The 20,624-nt window shown below is 38.5% G+C and overlaps 2 protein-coding genes across 2 annotated transcripts in view; both read left to right on the top strand.

Annotated features, from left to right (window-relative positions):
* The window catches only part of LOC113838584 (ephrin-B2-like), a 665,634-nt gene that overhangs the window by 189,995 nt on the left and 455,015 nt on the right, over nt 1-20,624 (top strand). The window lies entirely within an intron of this gene.
* LOC118237634 (nucleoporin SEH1-like) lies at nt 4,409-5,457 on the top strand. Its single transcript, XM_027434315.1, is given in 2 exon segments — nt 4,409-4,478; nt 4,481-5,457. Coding segments are annotated over 2 exon segments (1,047 nt in total).

The raw sequence follows: 20,624 nt of genomic DNA, 5'->3' as shown, positions 1-20,624 counted from the left end.
TGTTTGGAGTAGGTCTCTTGAGCTATCATTTCATTTATTTATTTAGGTTGTTATTGATTGTCTGTTTGGTTTTCAAGACAGAATTACTCTGTCCTGGGACTCATCTTGTAGAACAGGTTGGTTTCAAACTCTCAGAAGCTTACTGCCTCTGCCTAACTAAAGCTGGGATTAAAACCATGTCATGCCACTACCCAGTGGGTTTTCAGTTCTGTTGTATTCAGATGGACCATGAGTGAGATTGTAGTTTTGTTGGTCCATGTGTTGACCTGGGCAGTGGCCTTTGTGTATGGATTTACTGGGTAATGCAAGACACCGCAGCCCTGGCATGTGGGGATATAGTTCTTGCAGTATCACTGCCCACTCTTCACTTATAGATACTGCTTTTGGTAGCAGTGGGAAGACTGATTAGATAACTGGTCTTATAGTTTCTAGACATTATGAACATTGCATTCTATTTTCAGGTTTGTATTTTAAATATTGCAAATAGCTTAACAACTTGAATAAAATTGGTGATGTTATCACCTTTCACCAGTACATGATTAGAATGCTTGTGTCTTGGTGGTGTAACTAACCACAATGTTGTGATTCAGTGAACTCTAGTTCCATGAAAGAAAAGGAGTTTCAGGTCTGCAGAGATTTCTCAGTTGCACATGGTGTTGGGCAGGTAGATAGTGCAGAATCCATGTTTTATGCTGTAATCCATGTGACAGGAAGCAGATTTTAAATCATTTTTCTATGCTGTTCTGTGATTGAGCATCACTGGGACTGCATTTGCCTGAAACATGGAATTTCAAGGAGCTGCTGCTCCATAGCAAGAGATCACCTCCATTTCTGGAGAGAGCTCTAGAGCATGGGGCTTCTGTTTTTGGAATAATTATCAGTAACTTGAGGATCAGAAACAACAGTTCAGCTGCACTTTGAGATAATTTTGTGAAAGTTATGAAGTCTGTGTTTATTTAATTTCTATACACATGAATTATAGGGAGTAGGGTAACATTTGTCAAAATCACACTTTTCCTTTCCTTAGATTTGTCCAATGTTTAAAAGTTGACTTTAATTTTTCCTGTATTGTTTCTTGACTTTTTCTCAACAATGTCTTCATTCTTTCAAAAATGTTTTACACATTTTTGTTGTAGCTTTGTGACAAATATAGACGACATTTATGTGAATCTGTGTACTGTTTTTCTGTAATCTATAACTGTAATATAGTTATTTAGTTTGTTGAAAGTGATGGACATTCACCAATTTGTCTTCATAAAATTTCTTAAATTATCATTTCTTTAAGGTTTTGTTTGGGGGGTATTTGCTGCAGAATGACAGTTTTAGTTTACTTCTACTTCATCTTTGACGCTTGCCTCTTCTCCTTTCCTGGCATACTGGCATATCAGTGTTTTCCGGTTGTTGTTGCTTTCCTGTTTGAGTCCTTGAAGCTTCAGTGATTGATAGGATCAATATATTGGCTTTGGATTCTTAAAACCTTGTCATATATTATATTCTCTGTCTCTTAAATAGGCTTAAGTGTCAAATGACAAAACCTAGGATCATCTGAGTGAACATCAATTCTCAGATCATAATGTCTGATTTCTGCCTGGGAAAGATTGTGTTGGTTGATAATTGGTGAGGGAGAAGACTCCCACTGAGTTGGCCATGTCTCTGAGCAATTGGGCCTGTGCTGGTTAATAGAGCTTGCTGAGCACAAGACAGTGACAAACCTAAAGAGAAAATTAAGAAACAATGATTCCACATGTTTTATATTCAATGACTCTCTGGAGTTTATCTCCTAAGCTCACACAGTTATAGACACTGACCTAGAAGTAACAACCAAATGTGTTCATTACTTGAGTATCTTTTACTTAGATAATTAATCACAATAAAATAGAAGATTGTTGGTAGTCTGAATGTAATTGAACCCATAAACTCATAGGGAATGACACACATAAGAGGTGTGACACTGTTGCTGTATGTATATTTGTGTGTGTGTGTGTGTGTGTGTGTGTGTGTGTGTGTGTGTGATTGAGAAATGTCTTACTACCATATTCACTATGTATTCTAAATTGGCTTGAGTCATGGAGACCTGCCTGTCTTTGCTACAGTACTCAGTTATATTCATATCTGAAAATACTTTGACAGCCTCCACTGGCCAACGCCAAAAATGACTTTAAGAGATATTTCATTGTCCTTTTCCTGGGTCCTCTGGTGAGATTAATCTGGACCACTTCAGTGCATTTTAGAAAAGGATTTCATGATGAGTCAATTATAATCAGAGTTGGAATTTTAAGTTGAGACAGGATTTCTCTCCATATTTTTCACTGTCCTTGAACTCAGAATGCAGATGAGTTAGGATCTGAATTCAAAGAATTTGGTTGTCTCTGCTGCCCAGGTATTGGAATATATGTTGTGTGGTAAAACATGTTATTATAATTTTATTATTTATTTATTTATGTCTATTTATATTTATGTGATTCTTTATGTGTGGAAGTTGGGCATGTATGTCACAGCTTTTGTGTAAATATCAGAGAACCCATTTGGGTGTTTATCTTTTACAGTTAGCATGTTTGAGCCAGGGTCTCTAGGTTGCCATGAGACATAAATAGACTTTTCAGGATTTACTCTGTCTCCATTTTATCTGGCATCAAAAGCATTGGATTATAGGCATGTATTTATTTATTCATTTATTTTGCAACACAGTGTTTCTCTGTTGAACTAGCTCTTATAGACCAGGCTGGTCTCAAACTTATGGAAATCCACTTCCCTCTGCTTCCTGAGTGCTGGGATTAAAGGTGTGTGACACCAGCCCAAGCAGTTAAGGGATAGTTTTAAGGTGGTTTCTTTATCTGTTAAACCATTCTCACCACCCATGGATGTTAAGGGATTGTTGTAAGGTAATTACTTTATGTGATAAACCATTCTCAGTGTTCTAAAGATTTTAAATAGAAATTTTGGAGTGAGTCTGTTTTGAAACACAGTGTCTTTGTAAAGCTTGTCTGACCTAGAACTCATTATTCAGTAGACCTGTGATTTACAGAGATCATCTGTTCTGCCTCATATGAAAAAATATCACTAAAAAGATTTTTATCTTGGATTTACTAAAGATAGTATGAGAAAAATTGAATTTTCAGTGAGTGTGATCTTGAGAGACCAAACCACATTTAAGAATTGATACAAAGACATGTGACACTTTTTGTAACATTCTAAGTTATATTTCATTGAGTTCTTATAGAATCCTCTCTCTCTTCCCCTCTCTCTTCTTCTTTCTCAATTTCTCTCTCTCCCCTTTTCTTTGTCTCTCTATGTCTTTCCCCCTGTGTACATCTCACTCTCTACATCTATTAGTCTCTGTCTCTTTCTGTTTCTCTTCTTGTGTGCCGTGTGTTCTAGGGATTGCAAAGACTAAAACATGGAGCTTCTCTAGTCCATAACTGTCCAGAATATTGTTAAAAACATAAGTAGAATTTCCTGAATTCATTTCCTTAAATGTGATTGATTATTTGATATTCCTTTTTTTCTCTTTTTGAAAATAGTGAGCAGTTACTCACCTTTTTCACTTAATTTATACCGAAGCTACTGTAGACATTTTAAATGTTGGAATTTTAAAAAGGTATAGAATTTCTAATTTGAAAGCATTTTATATTATGATTAACATGTGACTTTGAGATCCATGGAGAAAAACATCTTGTTTTTAGGGGTTACCTTAAAATTATGAATCATGTGAATATTTCCCTTAAAGTTACTTTGAATCAGTTTATTTTATCCATTAACAAGAAAGGAGACTAATTCACTTTCTTGGTTGCTACTCAAAATAAAATACCTGAAAATTAATTCATAGACATCTATAAGGCCTCCTATGGATACACTTTTCATAGAGATGTTTGAAATACAATTTTGAGTATTACTCTGTGTCCATATCCTTGTCTTGCTATGGCCCTCTAGGCAGATCCTGGCTTCATTCCTTTTTGACTATTGGGTGATCTTGGCCTCTTAAGTAAGCACATGTTCTTAGAAGATTTCATGAAAAATTTAGCTAGAGTTCATTTGTGTTATATTTTGTCTCCAAATCTTTGTTAATCTCTACAGGTTCCACAAAAGTGAGTAAGGCTGAGTTTAAGATTATTGTGCTGATGACTTAGACAAACTATTGTCTTTGTTGATGGTTTTTATTGTTGACTCTTTCAGGTCTGCAGTGAAAAGGACACAACAAGGAAGATATGAAAGTCTCTGTTTTCTTAAGAAAGGAGCACTAACAGTTTCTTATAACAATACATTGATGGAAAAGAGACAGTAATTTTCAAGGTTTTAACACCATTAAAGAAAAGGCACAGTGGTACTCTGCAGCAATCCCAGGGCTGCTGGCACCTCTGCCAACCTCTGGCCCTCTAGGAGGCAGGCCGGGCAGACAGCAGGGGCGGCCATGTTTCTGCCACGCAGCATCGAGGCCGACCACAAGGACCTCATCCATGATGTGTCTTTCGACTTTCACGGGCACGGATGGCCACCTGCTCCAGCGACCAGAGCATCAAAGTCTGGGATAAAAGTGAAAGCGGAGATTGGCATTGTACTGCTAGCTGGAAGACACATAGTGGATCTGTGTGGCATGTGACATGGGCTCATCCTGAATTTGGACAAGTTTTGGCTTCCTGTTCTGTTGACGGAACAGCAGCTGTTTGGGAAGAAGTAGTAGGAGAATCAAACGATAAACTTCGAGGCCAGAGTCACTGGGTGAAGAGGAAAACTCTACTGGACAGTAGAACATCTGTTACTGATGTGAAATTTGCTCCCAAACATATGGGTCTGATATTAGCAACCTGCTCAGCAGATGGCATACTAAGAATATATGAGGCCCCAGATGTTATGAATCTCAGCCAGTGGTCTCTACAGCACGAGATCTCATGTAAGCTGAGCTGTAGCTGTATTTCTTGGAACCCTTCCACCTCTCCTGCTCATTGCCCCATGATCGCAGTGGGAAGTAATGACAGCAGTCAAAAAGCAATGACCAAGTTTCAGATTTTTGAGTACAATGAAAACACCAAGAAATACTCAAAAGCAGAAATTCTTATGACAGTAACAGATCCTGTTCATGATATTGCCTTTGCTCCAAATTTGGGGAAATCTTTCCACATCATGGCAATAGCCACCAAAGATGTAAGAATTTTCACATTAAAACCTGTGAAGAAAGAACTTACTTCTTCTGGTGGTCCCAGAAAATTGGAAATCCATATCTTGGCTCAGTTTGATAATCACAACTCTCAGGTCTGGATGGTGAGTTGGAACATCACAGGAACAGTGCTTGCATCCACAGGAGATGACGGCTGCGTGAGGTTGTGGAAAGCTAATTACATGGACAATTGGAAGTGTACTGGTGTTTTGAATGGTAAAGGAAGCCCAGTAAATGGGAGTTCTCAGCTGGGAAACTCAAATCCTTCACTAAGCTCAAATACTCCAAATCTTCAAAACTCATAAATGGATCTTCGGCTGGCAGAAAGCATAGCTGAATCAAGCTAGTTGGAGTAACTTTGCTGTTTTGCTGTTTGTTTCATGCATACAGGAATAGCACTCAAGCTCTTTTCCCCTTCCCCAGTGATGTTTGATCTCTCCCAAGATGAACCAGCAGCTTGATCACTACTAAACACAGTCAAAAACACCTTTAAAATTACAGTGTATATAATTTTTTATACAAGTCAGTTTAATGACACTATAAATGGAGGACTTTTTGTTGAGACATCATTACCAAAACAATGTTTTTACTGTTCTGGAGACTAACTTGTGTTTAAAAACTGAAGAGTTTGCTACTATCCTCATAATTAAACTGTTGGGAAGAGGGAAAATATAGCTTTATTCTAATTTGGAGAAAAAAAAAGAGAACGGGCCCTGTTCTTCATTGAAAGCCTAGGAAGGTAGCCCAAGTTTATGACTCTATTCAGCAATGCCCTTACCTTACTGAAGGAGTAGGCAAAGTAATTCCTTGTCTCACGAGCAACATTATTCAAAAACTGGCAAGTTTGATTCAAGCTTGGTAGGGTCCACAAAATCATGGCAGATTCACTAAATTTTTAAGTGACTATGCAAACAATAAAGATGCAAAATATAAAGATGATGGATTTTTGTTCTGTGGTCAGTTCTTCACTATAGTAAACATCTATGTTTTGGACAGTCAAAGCCCAAGTGCAGAGTCTTTGAGAGTTCATTGCATGAAGCAGTGAAGATGAAGCTGAGTTGCATTTGAGACCACAGGATGTTGAGATACCCATGTTATGAGACATCTGTCATGGAGACTTTCATATGAGGAATGGAAGTAGCAAACGTGAGATAGATAAGAACTGAAATCTGGGGATTGTCTCATATTTTGAACATATTTTTATAATGAAGCTTGTGTGGCATCAGAGAGTAGAGCTACCAGTTCACTGGTTTGGAAAACTAGATAGATTGGAGACTGGAATTAGTAAGGAGGGGCTGAGAGAGGATCTTTCTCTGTTTTAGATTGAGAAATGGAAGAAGAAGGAGTCACTAAAGGCTGTTCAACTGGTTCTCTGATCTTTCAGGTTCTTATCCCCATATCTGACTTCTGAAGTTTTCTTAATAAAGATTACTCATGCCGGGTGGTGGTGTTGCATTTCTTTAATACCAGCACTTGGGAAGCAGTGGTAGGTAGATCTTTTTGAGTTTGAGACCAGCCTGGTTTACAAGAGCTGTCTCCAAGAGAGCCTCCAATGCCACAGAGAAACCCTGCCTCAAAAACCAAAACAAAATAATAGATTACTTATATTAACTCTTTATGAGGTTCCTTAAAATATATGCTCAGTAAACTAAAAGGAATAATTAAGACTTAAAGAGATTGATTAAATAATAGATTATTAACTTTACATTTTTTAAATTCTACTGAAATGTAAACAACAGCATTGGGAGATATTAGATAAAAAAAGAAATTTCAAATTAAAGCAACCTATATACTTTAGAGATATTTTGACCTCGGAATAAAAACCAAGATATGTGTTACATCAGGGAAGAGGTTTTGCTTTTGTTTCCACAGGAGGGTGGTTGGGGGAACCCAATGAACATTGAAATGGATAAAGTTTATATTCAAACACTAAAAGATTTCTTAAAACAGACAGTAGTTCCTCAGACAGCATTGCCATTTAATCTAAACTAATTAATAAGACTAACAGAGGTTTTTCATTGGATTAAATATAAGTTGCCAAAACTAGAAATCTGCAAAGGTATGTTGAGGCGGGTTTTATTTTGTCTTTCAAAAGCATAATATTCTCCATAGAAGGAATGTAAAGACTACTGATGGCATGGGGTTTTAATACTGTGTCTGCAAGTCAAGAGTATGTGTGTCACTGCATTCTGCTTTTCTGGGACAGTTTTGGATGTAGTAGTGGTACGACTATCATATTTTTACATGTCTAAAAGACATTTATTTACTATGCTCTTTACAATCGGGGTTCTGATGCACATATGTGTTTGACCATTAATACCAAAAATATAGTAGAATGCTTTGGAATTAGTGATGGTATGGCCTATATTTAGGCACATGAAAAATCAGGAAAAATAAAAGTTTAAAATGTACAAGTCATTGAAAGTAAAGTTGTTATAACAAGCTTCTCAAAAAATATAACTGGTGTTAAAAAAAGTTCTTCGCTAGCCTCTCTGTCCAATTTGAGAATAATCAACAATGTGTTAATTATTCCCAAATTGTGTGAAAAGAAAGCTGAATACTTCATGTAATTTATGATGGGGCCTTAGGTGTGCCCCAACAAAAATTTCATAGTCTTATAAATTCTGGTTTGAAAACAAACTTAAAATATAGTCTTTCTCGGTAGGATGGATTCATTGTTTACTCACACAAAAGGACATATCATATTTCCTTGTGAACCTTCATGCATATTACCTGAGCTAGTCTGAATGTAATTGCATCCCATAAGCTCATAGGGAATGACACTCTTATGAGGTTAGTTTGTTACTGTAGGTATGGACTTATTGAAGCAAGAATGTCACTAGGTTGGTGTACATTGAGATCTCATATATGTCCAAGCCATGAACAATGTCCCAGACCACTTCCCTTTGAGAGTGGTCAATATGTGTAATGACCAGCTCCTTCTACACTGCTATGTCTGCCTGCATTCTACCATGTGGCAACATGATGATACTTGATAAAACCTCTGAAAATCTAAGCCACCCAATTAAATATTTTTCCTTTAAAAATTAGCAATAGCCAGAGTGTAGTGGTCCATGCCTTTAATCGGAGCACCCAGGATGCAGAGGCATGTGGATCTCTGTGAGTTTGAGTCCAGCCTGGTCTCCAAGAGCTAGTTCCAGGACAGCTTCCAAAACCACAGGGAAAATATGTTTTAAAAAGTAAAATGAAATATTAGCCGTGTACATGGTGTCTCTTCACAGCTATACAAACAAAAACTTGGTCAATACATGATTCATTACTGTTTAAAGAGAATATTTGAGAAACCCTGACAAATTTCCATTATGCAAGATCATATTATACATAGGCTTGTGAACTTGCCTATCATATGTTATTAATATAAAACATAGTATTCAATTATAGCCATTCTTTATTTCTGTTTTTTGTGGGACTCCTAACAGTGGGAGCAGGAGTTGTCTTTTTTCTTTTTTTGTATTTGAATTAGAATCAAGACTGTTTTACATGTCAATCCTAGTTCCCTCTCCCTCCCCTCTACCCCTACAACTCCCCCCAACTAAAATCCTATCTATCATATACACTTTCTGCTCCCCGAGCAGGAGGAGGCCTTCCATAGGGTGTCATCAGAGTCTGATGTGTCCTTTGGGATAGGGCCTAGGCCCACCCCTGTGTGTCTTGATTCAGGAGTATCCCTCTATGTGGAATGGGCTCACAACGTCTACACCTATGATAGGGATAGGTACCGAACTACTATTGGAGGTCCAGTAATTTTCTGAGATTTCCTCACTGAAACCCATGTTCCTGGGTTCTGGATCAGTCCCATGCTGGTATCCCAGCTATCAGTCTGGGGAGCAAGAGTTTCCCGATGTTCAGGTCATCTGTGTCTGTGGGTTTCACTAGCCTGGTCTGGCCCCCTTTGCTCATACTTTTCTGTAACTGGATTCCAGTTCAGTTCAGTGATTAGTTGTGGGTGTCTGATTCTACTTCCATCAGCTGCTGGATGAAAGGCTATTGGGTAGCATATAAGTCAGTCATCAATCTCAATATCAGGAGAGGCATTAAGGTAGCCTCTCCTTTTTTGCTTAGATTGTTAGCTGGTGTCATCTTTGTAGATCTTCAGACATTTCCCTAGTGCATGATTTCTCTTTCATGTAACACACAATAACAGCTATTTGACTCATTAACCCCGGCCCAACACCTTCAGGGCCTGGAACACAGCCCCTTGGCCGCACTGGGCTCCCTTCTTCCCTCCTGGCTTGTTCCGGTCCCTGCCTGCCTCCACCAATGTGGTTGCACCCAATGCATCCATCCGTTCAACCATTTATTTATTTATTCATTTATTACTTCGTTTATTCATTCATGGACTCCCAGGCGGAAGCCCACAGGCACTTGGGCAAGCTCATGAATTAACTTCCCACCACCACCACGCTCGAATCCTGGCCATTCCTAAACTGCAACACTGACTGCTGCCTCCTGGCTGCAACCCCCATTCAATTCAGTCTAACATTCGGCTCTGTCAGTCACTGATTCACTCGCTCATTTGCATGCAAAGCCAGCTGGGTCAGCCAACAGTTCCTAGAGACTTTTCCCACTCCCCACAGAGACCTCTCTTGGGACTACATTTCCCAGCCTGCCCTGCTTTCCTGAGCCACCACTTTTGGCCGCCAACCTCTTGGATTCCGTCCCAGGAGGTTAGAAGCCTTAGGACACTGTTAAAATTCTTTCTTGTGTTTTTTTCCCAGGATTGAAGACAGGGGAGGGGAAGGAGGGGAGGATTTTGTAATGAAGAAAGGGGTGGCTGTGAATCTCCATCCCTGTGCTGTGTCTCCCGCTTGAGCTTTTTATAATTCATTTTGATTTGGTCTGATTTAGATTGCTGCATCCTCAGAGAGGCTTTTGGTGTGTAGAAACTTTTCAATTATATCCTGGAGGACAAGGGGAAGTTGCTATGGAGACTAGGAAGATATCAGGCTCTGCAATCTGAGCCAGGGGCCAGTGCTATTGAAATGCAAATCGCTGTAGAGGTAGTAAAGATTCTTTTCTTGTGTGGGAGGCGTGGTCAGGAACCACAACCTATGGGAGGTGCTCTTGTCACTCAAGGCTCACTAAGCAATCAATAACCCCTTGCAACCTGCCTGTCAAAAGAGGTGCAGGGCTCTTCCTGTCACCAGGATCCAGGCTTGACTTTGAAGAGGAGACAGTGGTTTTGTTTGCTGTGGTGGAGTTGCTGCTGCAGGGAGCTGAGCTGAGAGCTTCATTGATCTGGGAAACAACAAAATGGTGAGCTAGGGGATGCTGTCTACAGATTGGGAGGAACAGATGGTGAGGTGTGGCAGACAGTGAGGTGAGCCCTCCCTGTATCGATGGGGAGAGTGTGTTCAGATTCCCTGTCTTGGGAAATACATTCCTGCCCATTTAAATTATTAGACATAGGGGGAGGTCTCTCACTATCTTTGCTCAATGGGGTTAATTTGATCAGAGTATTGTGAGTAGCAAGCTGGGTATAGGAGCAAGTTTATAGTCAAGTTAAACAATTTTGTTTTTTTTTTCATTTTTCTTTTTGGATTTTTGGAGAGAGGGTTTCTCTGTGTAGCTTTGGAGGCTATCCTGGCACTCACTCTGTTGACCAGCCTGACTTTGAACTCACAGAGATCCACCCATCTCTGTTTCCCAAGTGCTAATATTAAAGGCAAGTGCCACCGCCAACTAGTGACGTTTCAAATCTGTTGAGATTTGAATGAAACATGAGCCAGAGTATAGTCCTGTTGGTACATGTGATAACCTGGACAGTGTCTTTTATCCTCTGTGCTTCCCAGGATGGATTTCCTGCATAATGGGAGACTCTGCAGCCCTGTCTTCTGAGGATATATTTCTTGCAGTGTCACTGTCAAATGTTCATATGTGGGATCTGCTTTTTTTGCAGTGGGTAGACAGATTAGAGAACTGTAAGTCTGGTTTCTAGTAGTTCTGAATATTGCATTCCATTTTCAGGTTTGTTTTATAAATATTTCAAATACTTTAGGAACTTGTACAAAAATGGTGATGTGGATTGTCTTTCATGAATAGACGATTAAACTGCTTGCAACTAACCACAATGATGTCATTCAGTGAAGTTTAGTTCTAGGGGAGAGAAGGAGTTTCTGATATGTAGAGATTTCTCAAATATGCATGGTGCTGACCGGGTAGATTGGGAAGATTCCATGTTATGTGCCATAGGCCATTAAATCATATTTAATACAATTTTTCTTTTTCTTTGCTGATTTTGTTTTGGGGAGTATTTCTTTTTTATTTAATTTAGAAAAAAGCTTATTTTACATGTCAATCACAGTTCCCCCCTCCTCCTCACTTACCCCCCCATTAAATCTCCTTTCTGCTTCCCTGGAAATTTTAGTGATCTTCAAAGTCCATCATATCATGTGGTGAATGTCCTAGGCCCATCTTTGTGTTTCTAAGCTGAGTGTTGCTTTATGTGTAATAGGTTCCCAGAGTAAATTCACAGAGGAGTGATAAATACTAATCTACTACCAAAGGCTCTGTAGATCGTCCAGGTCTCATAACTGACACCCATTCCAGGGGGCACAGATCAATCCTATGCTGGTTTCATATCTACAAGTCTGGGGTCCATGAGCCCTCCCTTGTTCAGATCAGCTGTTTCTGTTTGTTTCTCCAGCTTGTACTTGATGCATTTGATTAGCACCCCTCCCTATCTGAAACTAGATTCCAGGAGTTCAGCTCAGTGTTTACCTGTGTGTATCAGCTACTGGATGAACACTCTAGGATGGCATATAAGGCAGTCATCAATCTCATTATTGGGGAAGGGCATTTAAGTTAACTATTCAACTATTGCTTAGATTGTTACTTGGTGTCATCCTTGTATATCTCTGGACATTTCCCTAGTGCCAGATTTATCTTGAATCCTATAATGGCTCTGTCTATTAAGGTATTTCTTTCCTTGCTCTCCTCTATTCTTCCCCTGACTACATCTTCCTTTTTCTCCCCTCCTCTTCTCCCCTTCTCTTCTGCTAACTCCCTCTCCCCTCTCCCCATGCTCCCAATTAGCTCAGGAGATCTTATCCATTTCCAATTATCTGGGTGACATGTATATCTCTCTTAGGATTTTCCTTGTTGCCCCTCTTCTCTGGTGGTTTTGATTGTAGGCTGGTAATCCTTTGTTCCACGTAGAATCCCATATATATGTGAATACATATGGTGTTTGTCTTTTCGTCACTGGGTTGCCTCACTCAGAATGCTTTCTTCTAATTCCTTCCTTTTGCCTGTGAATTGTAGTATTCCATTGTCTTTTTTTCCACTGAGTAGCACGCCATTGTGCAAATGTACCATATTTTCTCTATCCATTATTTAGTTTAGGGATATCTAAATGCTTCCAGTTTCAGTCTATTAAAAATAATGATGCTATGAACATAGTTGAACAGATACCCTTGTTGTATGAATGTTCATATTTGGCTATATGCCTATGGGTGGAATTGCTGGATCTTGTGCTACACTGATTCCAATTTTCCTTGAGAACCACAGTACTTATTTCCAAAGTAGCTGTACAAGTTTTCACTTCCATCAGCAGTGGAGGAATGTTCTCCTTTCTCCAATCCTCACCATTATAATCTGTCATTGGTGTTTTTGATTTTAGCTATTCTTAAAAGAACACTATGCTACCTCAGAGTTGTTTTGCTTTACATTTCCCTGAATGTTAAGTATATTGAGCACTTTCTTATGTGTTTTAGCCATTTTAGATTACTCTATTGAGAAGTCTCTATTTAATTCCTTATCCCACTTTTTAATTGGATTCGTTGGTGTTTTTGTAATGAGCTTTTGAGTTCTTTGTATATTTTGGAAATCAGCCTTGTGTCAAATGTAGGGTTGATGAACATATTTTCCCATTCTATGGTGCTGCCTTCTTGTCTTGTTGCCTGTGTCATTTGCCTTACAGAAACTTCTCAATTTCAGGAGATCCCATTTAGTAATTGTGGATCTCAGTGTTAGTGGTACTGTTGTTATGTTCAGGAAGTAATCTACTGTACAAATTCTATTACAGTACCTACTACTTACTTGTCTAAGCAGTTCAGTGTGGCCTGATTTATGTTGAAGTCTTAGATCCATTTGTTATCCTTTGGATATTTTTGTTTGGTTTGTTTTGTGTTGCTTTTTTGTTTTGGTTTTTGGGGGACAGGGTTTCTCTGTATTGCTTTGAAGCCTTTCCTATACTCTAGTCTGCCTTTGAACTCACAGCTATCCCCCTGCCACTGCCTCCTTAGTGCTGGGATTAAAGGGGCACACGACCAATACCCAGCTTTCTGATCCATTTCGACTTAAGTTTTGTGCATGGTGATAGCTATGTTTATGTCAGCAGTCTTTTAAATGCCACCATCCAGTTGTACCAGCACTATGTCTTGAAGATGTTTTCTCATATCCATTGTGTAATTTTGTCTTCATTTTCCAACATCAAAAGTTCATAGGTATGTGGGTCCATATCATGGTGTTCAATTTGATTCCACTGGGATACGTGTGTTTTTTTTTATTTATTTATTAGTTCTAGTTAGGGAACAAGCTTGTTTCACATATAAGTCCCTTCTCCCTCTCCCTCCCCTCACCCCCATTCCTCCTGCCCCACCCCAGCCTACCCCCCACCCCATCCACCCACCACTCCCCAGGCATCATAGGGCCCGCAACGGGGGCTCTGCAACATCCACCAAATCTTCCTGTGCTGGTCCTGTACCCTTCCCCATGTGTCCAGGGCCAGAGGGTAACCCTTCATGTGGGATGGGCTCTCAAAGTCCCTTCTTCCACCAGGGAAAAATACTAATCCACCACCAGAGGCTCCTTAGAGTGCAGAGGCCTCCTTATTGACATCCATGTTCCGGGGTCTGGATCAGTCTTGTACTGGCCTCCCTGGCAGCATCCGGGGTCCATGTGCTCTCCCTTGTTCAGGCCAACTGTTCCTGTGAGTTTCTCCAACCTGGAACAGACCGCTTCGCTCTTCATTCCTCCCTCTCTTCAACTAAATTCCCGATTTCAGCTCAGTTTATATCTGTGGATGTCTGATTCTGCTCCCATCAGCCACAGGATGAGGGCTTTAGGATGGCATAAAGAGAAGTCATCAATCTCATTTTGGGGGAAGGGCTTTTAGGTTATCCTTTCCACCATTGTCTAGATTGTTAGATTGTGTCATTCTTGTAGGTCTCTGGACATCTCCCGGGTTCCAGATCTCTTCTCAAACCTACAGTGGCTCCCTCTGATATGGTATCTCTCATCCTGCTCTCTCTCCTCTATTCTACCCACAACTCAATATTTCTGCCCCTCCATTTCCTCTCCTCTACTCCTCTTCTCTTGCTCTTATTGTAGCAGCTCCTTCCCCCTACCCTCATGCTCCCAATTAGTTCAGGAGTTCATGCCACTTCCATTACTGGGGACCATTTATCCCTTAGAGTCCTTCATGTTTCCTAGTTTCTTTGGTGAAGAGGATTATAGGCTGGTAATCCTTTGCTCTATGTCTAAAATTCATATATGATTGAGTACATACCATGTTTGTCTTTTTGTGACTGGGTTACCTCACTGAGGATGGTTTCTTTTAGTTCCATCCATTTGCTGTGAATTTCAAGATTCCATTACTTTTTTCTGCTGAGTAGTACTCCATTATATAAATGTACCACATTTTCTCAATCCATTCTTCAGTTGAGGGGCATCTAGGTTGCTTTTGTTTCTGGCTATTACAAACAATGCTGCTATGAACATGGCTGAGCATATGTCCTTGTTGTATGACCATGTTTTTCTCAATTTTTAATGTAAATTAGAAACAATATTGTTTTTCAAGTCAATCCCAGTTCCCTTTCCATACCCTCCTCCCCTGCCAGGTCTACCTATCTTTTAAATTAACATTCTATGTTGTTTTTTGATTGAGCATCAGTGGGGTTGTATTTACCTGAAACAAAATGAATTATAAGGAGCTGCTGATCTATTGCATGAGATCAACTCTACTTCTGGTGAGAGCTCTAGAGCATGTTGCTTCTGTGTTGGAAAAAATTTCAGTAGCTTGAGTGTTAAAACAACAGCTTTAGGGTCATTTTGAGGTAATTTTGTGAAAGTTTTGAAGTCTGTGTTTATTTTATTTTTATACACATAGAGTTATAGGGAGATAGCTAACATGATTCCTTATATTTTTGGTTTTCCTCCTCTGTCAGATTGTTCTTTGGTGAAGAAGTTTCCTATTCTTGGGCCTTTTTTTTCCTTCTGACTGTTTCTTTGCCTTGCAGAAAATCTAGTTTCAGGAGGTTGATTGTATTATTGAGACTCAGCCCTGTCTATGGCGTAATGTTAGAAAGTGGTTCCTATATAATTCATTAAGGTAATATAACTTTTCTTCTGAAGACCAGTTGGCTGGTTTCTGCATGATCTTTGATTATTTCACTTCAGTTTTTGATGGTTGGGTTTGGATCTAGAGAGGTTTCTGCATTCCGAATCAATTGTACCAGCACCTTTCTTCCCATTTTGTCTTTTTTCCTTGTAGTTGTTGTTGCCTTCTTCAAAAATCAGGTATGCTAGGTGCGTGGGTCGATTCAGGGTTTTCTTTCGATTCCATTGGTCTACCATCATATTATTTTTTCTCTACCTCCTAGGCAGAACTATGGCATATAATAGAGCTTGAAGTCTGGAGGTGACCACTGAGAGATCTTTTTGTCAGATTGTTTTGGCTGCCTGGATTTTTTGTTGTTTCCTGATTAGTGGGGAAGACTTTCAAGGTCTGTAATTTCTGTGTTGTGTTGTGTGGTGTGTGTGTGAGAGAGAGAGAGAGAGAGAAAGAGAGAGAGAGAGAGAGATGATTCTACTATCCAAGAGCATGAAATCTTTCCACTTTCTGGTATCTTCTTAAATTCTGTCTTTAAACCTACTCAGCTTACATACACTCTTTCACTTTTTGTTATGTTGGCCAAGGTACAAATGTTTTTTTGGATATTGTGAAGATGATTTCCTTTATTTCTTTCTCTGGGATTTTCATATGTATTAGTAGGGTATTTGATTTTTTGAGTTAATGATTAGTCCTGCTATTTTGCTGTTGGGATTTATATCTGAGACAGTTTTCTAGTCCTTTTATCACAAATTAACTAGATGTCGTCTGCAAATAGTGAAAGTTTCACTCCCAGCTCAATTTGTAGCCTTTGAAAATTTTTCTTGTTTAAACTTCTTATTTAAATTTATACTATTTAAAGAGATACATTTTTTAGGACAGCCTTTCTTTTCCTGTTTTAGAGGCATGCTTCAATTTCTTCCATTTGTATGATGTGGCTATTGTTTGGTGTATATTGAGTTTATCATGTTTGATATGTCCTCTAGGTTTATTTCTCCATAGATCTTTATCATGAAGGGATTTGAATCAGTGTCAAGGTTTTTTTGTGCATCTAGGAGATGATCATGTGGTTTTTCCTTGTGTTTTGTTATTATGTGGATTATTTGATGGATTTTCGTATGTTTTCCTCTTGCAACCTGGATGAGCCTACTTCTCATCAGAGATTGGAAGCTGGATTTCTTAGATTTCAACATTTTTATTTATTACATTTTAGCATCAATATCAAAGGAGATTTGGTCTTCATTCTCTTTTTAGTTCCAGTTTTTGCATTTAACATCACATGCATTTAACATCATAGAAAATTTTGCAATATCCCATCTCATCATTTGCAGAACGATTTGAGAGTTGAGGTCAGCTCAGTTTGAATTGGCATTGAAACTGCAGCTGAACCATATCACCTGGGCAGTTTTGTTGGGAGCTTTTTTATAGCACTGCTTTCATTAGGGGTAAACTCATTAGAAAACTATCTGATCTTTTTTAATTTTATAACATTATTTATCCAGAAAGCTCGCATTTCCTTTATATTTTTAATTTTGTGGAGACAGGTTTTCAAAGATGACCTAATTTCTCTTTTTTCCTTCAGTGTTTTGTTTTATCCCCCCCTTCTTTTGATTTTGTTAATTAGCACCATAATCTGCCTTTTGGTTAGTTTGGCAGAGGTTTGTCTACTTTTGATCTGGAAAGACCAACTCTTGTTCATTGGTCTTTGTACTGTTTCCTAGTTTCTACTTTGTTGATTCGGTCTCAATTGATTATTTCTGGCGTCCAAGCTCTTGTTTTTTATTATTATATATATATATATATATATATATATATATTCTCTAATCCTGTGAAACTCCTATTCTTCATGTCAACCTTAACAAATGAACTTTCTCATTTGTTGCTTTCAGAGTTCCCATTTTTTATTTTTTGTTTCTACATTTCATTAAGTCATAGAATCTTTAATTTTCATTTTTATTTCACCTCACCCAGGAATGGTGCATTTAGCTGTTAATACTTTATGACTTTTTGTATTTTTCTGCAATTGACTGCTAAGCTATTCTAGATTAATGCATGTTTCTGATAAGATATGGGGGCTTCTGAGTTCCTGAAAGCAAAGTCAAAAACTCACAACCCAGTCAGAGGTAGGTCACCAAGAATTACAACTGCTTTCCAAGAGCTCTAGAATTCACATCATTGTGCTTTGGCAGTCATTTTAACTGAGGTTATCATTACTACTTATGGTACTGGCTGTTCAAGACTGCCCAGTAGGCAGAAATTCAATAAGGAAACAATTGTTTTCAGCTTTCCAGGCCTTATATGGAAATATGGCCCCATGTTGGGTACAGAAGTTTTATTCCTTTAACTCCTTAGTTTTCCCTAGACCTTCTGGCTTTCAGGTTTCCATTGAGAAGTCAGGTGTGATTACTAATTGTTACCTTTATTGTTACTGGCCTTTTTCTTAACTTTAATATTCTCTCTTTGTTCTTAGATTTTAGTTTTGATTATTATGTTTGTACTTCTTTTTTGGTCCAGCTGTTCTGGGTCTATGTTCTTGTACTTTCATAGGTATATCTTTCTGTAGGTTGGGGAAGTTTTCTTCTATGATTTTGTTGAATTGTTTTCTGTACCTTTGAGCAGTGTTTCTTCACCTTCTTCTACACCTATTATTCTTAGGTTTGGTCTTTTCACGGTGTCCCATATTTCCCGGATATTTTGTGTTAGGGATTTGTTAGACTTGAGGTTTTCTTTGGTTGGTGAATGTATATCCTCTAGCGAGTCTTCAATAGCTGAGATTCTCTCTTCCATCTCTTGAATTCTATTAGTTATACTCACATCTTTATTTCCTGATCATTTATCCAGCCTTTCCATTTCCAGCATTGCCTCATTCTGTGTTTTCTTTATTGTGTCTATTTCAGCTTTTATGCTTTGAACTGTTTCAAGAACTTCCTTCACTTGTTTGGTTGTTTTTTCTTGGGTTTCTTTAGATTCTTTAAGAGATTTGTTTATTTCTTGAATTTTTTGGTTTATCTTTTCCTCCATTTCGTGTGATTTTTTGTTTGCTTTTTCTTCTATTTCTTTAAGGGAATTTTCTTGTTTCCTCTTTAAAGGTCTCTATCATCTTGCTGAGATAATTTTTGAGGTCCATCTCATCTTCATGCTCTGTGTTGGACTTTTCAGATCTTGCTGGAGTGGAGTCCCTAGATTCTGGTGGTGTCATATTGTTCTTTCTGTTGTTGAGTGAAATCTTTTTCTGTCTTCTTCCCATATCTTCTTTTAGTGGGTGCAGGTGGGGTCTCTCTATCTCCTCTTGTGACCCAGTGGTGTGTGGGGGCCAGGAATTCAATTTCCATAACTCTGGATGGTCTTGCCTCTCCCGGTAGTCTCCTCACTCATTGTGGATCGGTTGGCGGAAAGAGATGGAAGAGTGGGGTGTTTCCAGATTCAGGGAGCTCCTCCTTGTCTATACATGTCTACCCCAAGCAGGCGGGTGCAGGCCCAGGGTGGTCGGGGTGAGTGATGGTTTGGGTGGGGGTTAGGTAAGGGCAGAGGCTCACTCACCTCGTTCCTGGGAAGGCAGAAAGGATTGAAGAGTGGTGTGCTACCAGATTCAGGGAGCAGGGAGCTCCTCCCTGCCTGGGTGTGTCTATCCCAGTTGGGAAGGCCAACAGCGCGAAATACCAGGGGAGGGATGGTTCATGGGGGGATGGGTAGATGTATATCGGGATGAGATGAGGTTGGAGGAGGGGTCAAGGCACGAGTCACTCACTTTTTTGGTCGCGCGAAAAGAAAGAATAAAAATATTATATTCTTATCATTGGTTATCATCTATTTACTGGTTTTGAATAGAATTTAGGCACAGCTATACAGTCTTAGATATGTTTTGAGCAATATATTTTAGGTGGTTTTTGCTAATTATTTATTCCATATTTGCAAATATGACCAGATGTTTGAAGCCTAGTAGCATTTACAATCTATCAGGAGAAAAGAGAAGTGACAACCAACCCACCCATCTGTGTTCAGGTTGTGCTATTTCCTCTTTTCCTGCCCACCCAACATTTTTATATCAAGCCTTTGTATATTCACTTTTAATTTATTTTTATTTCCTTTAGTGAAGAAGTACTAATTATATACTATAGATTTATGGCACAGTGTGATGCTTTGATATCTGCTTACTAAGATATTTTACGTTACCTATCTTTTCATAACTGGTTCTTATAAATATCCATCTACAATTATGTAAAGATTCCCCTCCTTTGATATTTGTGTGTCATTTCATCATGTTATATTATCTATTTTATAGATTGCTAAGATTTTTGGTCACTTTTCCTTTCATTCAATATCAAGGACTGATGTCAGGTTTCTACAGATATCCTGGAAATCTTCCTTTTTCTTTTATTTTCTGGATAAATGACTAATTTTGATTTTGCTTCTGCCTTAACTATATGTAGGAATCAACCATCGAGATCGTATGTACCTGAAATTTTCCTTTGTGAGAAGTTTGTTGATAACAAGATTTCTTTGAAGACTTCATTTTCTGTTTATCTTGTATAGTTTGGTGGTTTACAAGGAGTATCCCCCAAAGATACCCAAGTTATTAACTGCATTGCAGCTCAGCATTTCAGTTTTGGCCTTTGATGTATGAACAATTTAGCAACAACTTTTATTTCATTTCTAGTGTCAATTGCCTGCTTTTACTTTCTCTTCAAGCCTTCAAAAGGCTTATCTTTCAATAGGTTATTTTTTCTCTTTTTGCGTATGCTCCAGACTAAGTATACAACACTTATTTATTTAAAAAATAATGAGATATCATCCAGTTTTATTCAAGCTATTTAGTAAGTTATATATTGTGATTTATTGTGCAATATGATGACTTAAGGTATGTAAACATGTATACATCTTGTGAATTAAACACAGCAATAAAATTTATTAGCAAAAATTTACCATTTTTTTCTACCTGGCAAAAATGCTCAGGGTTTATTTCTTTACTAAATTTATACTGTGAAGTCTACTATTATTAATTACAATAAGCATCTTGCGTGTTAGATCAGGATGTATTGATTCTTATTATATTACAAAATAAATATTTTTCATACTTTGATTAGTATCTCTCTAGTTTCTTCAATACTAGTCTGTAAA

The sequence above is a fragment of the Cricetulus griseus genome, unplaced genomic scaffold (assembly GCF_003668045.3).
Source record: "Cricetulus griseus strain 17A/GY unplaced genomic scaffold, alternate assembly CriGri-PICRH-1.0 unplaced_scaffold_1, whole genome shotgun sequence".
NCBI classification, from domain to species: Eukaryota; Metazoa; Chordata; class Mammalia; order Rodentia; family Cricetidae; genus Cricetulus; species Cricetulus griseus.
Note: the sequence above shows the minus strand (reverse complement) of the source record. Positions and strands in the feature narration are given on the sequence as shown.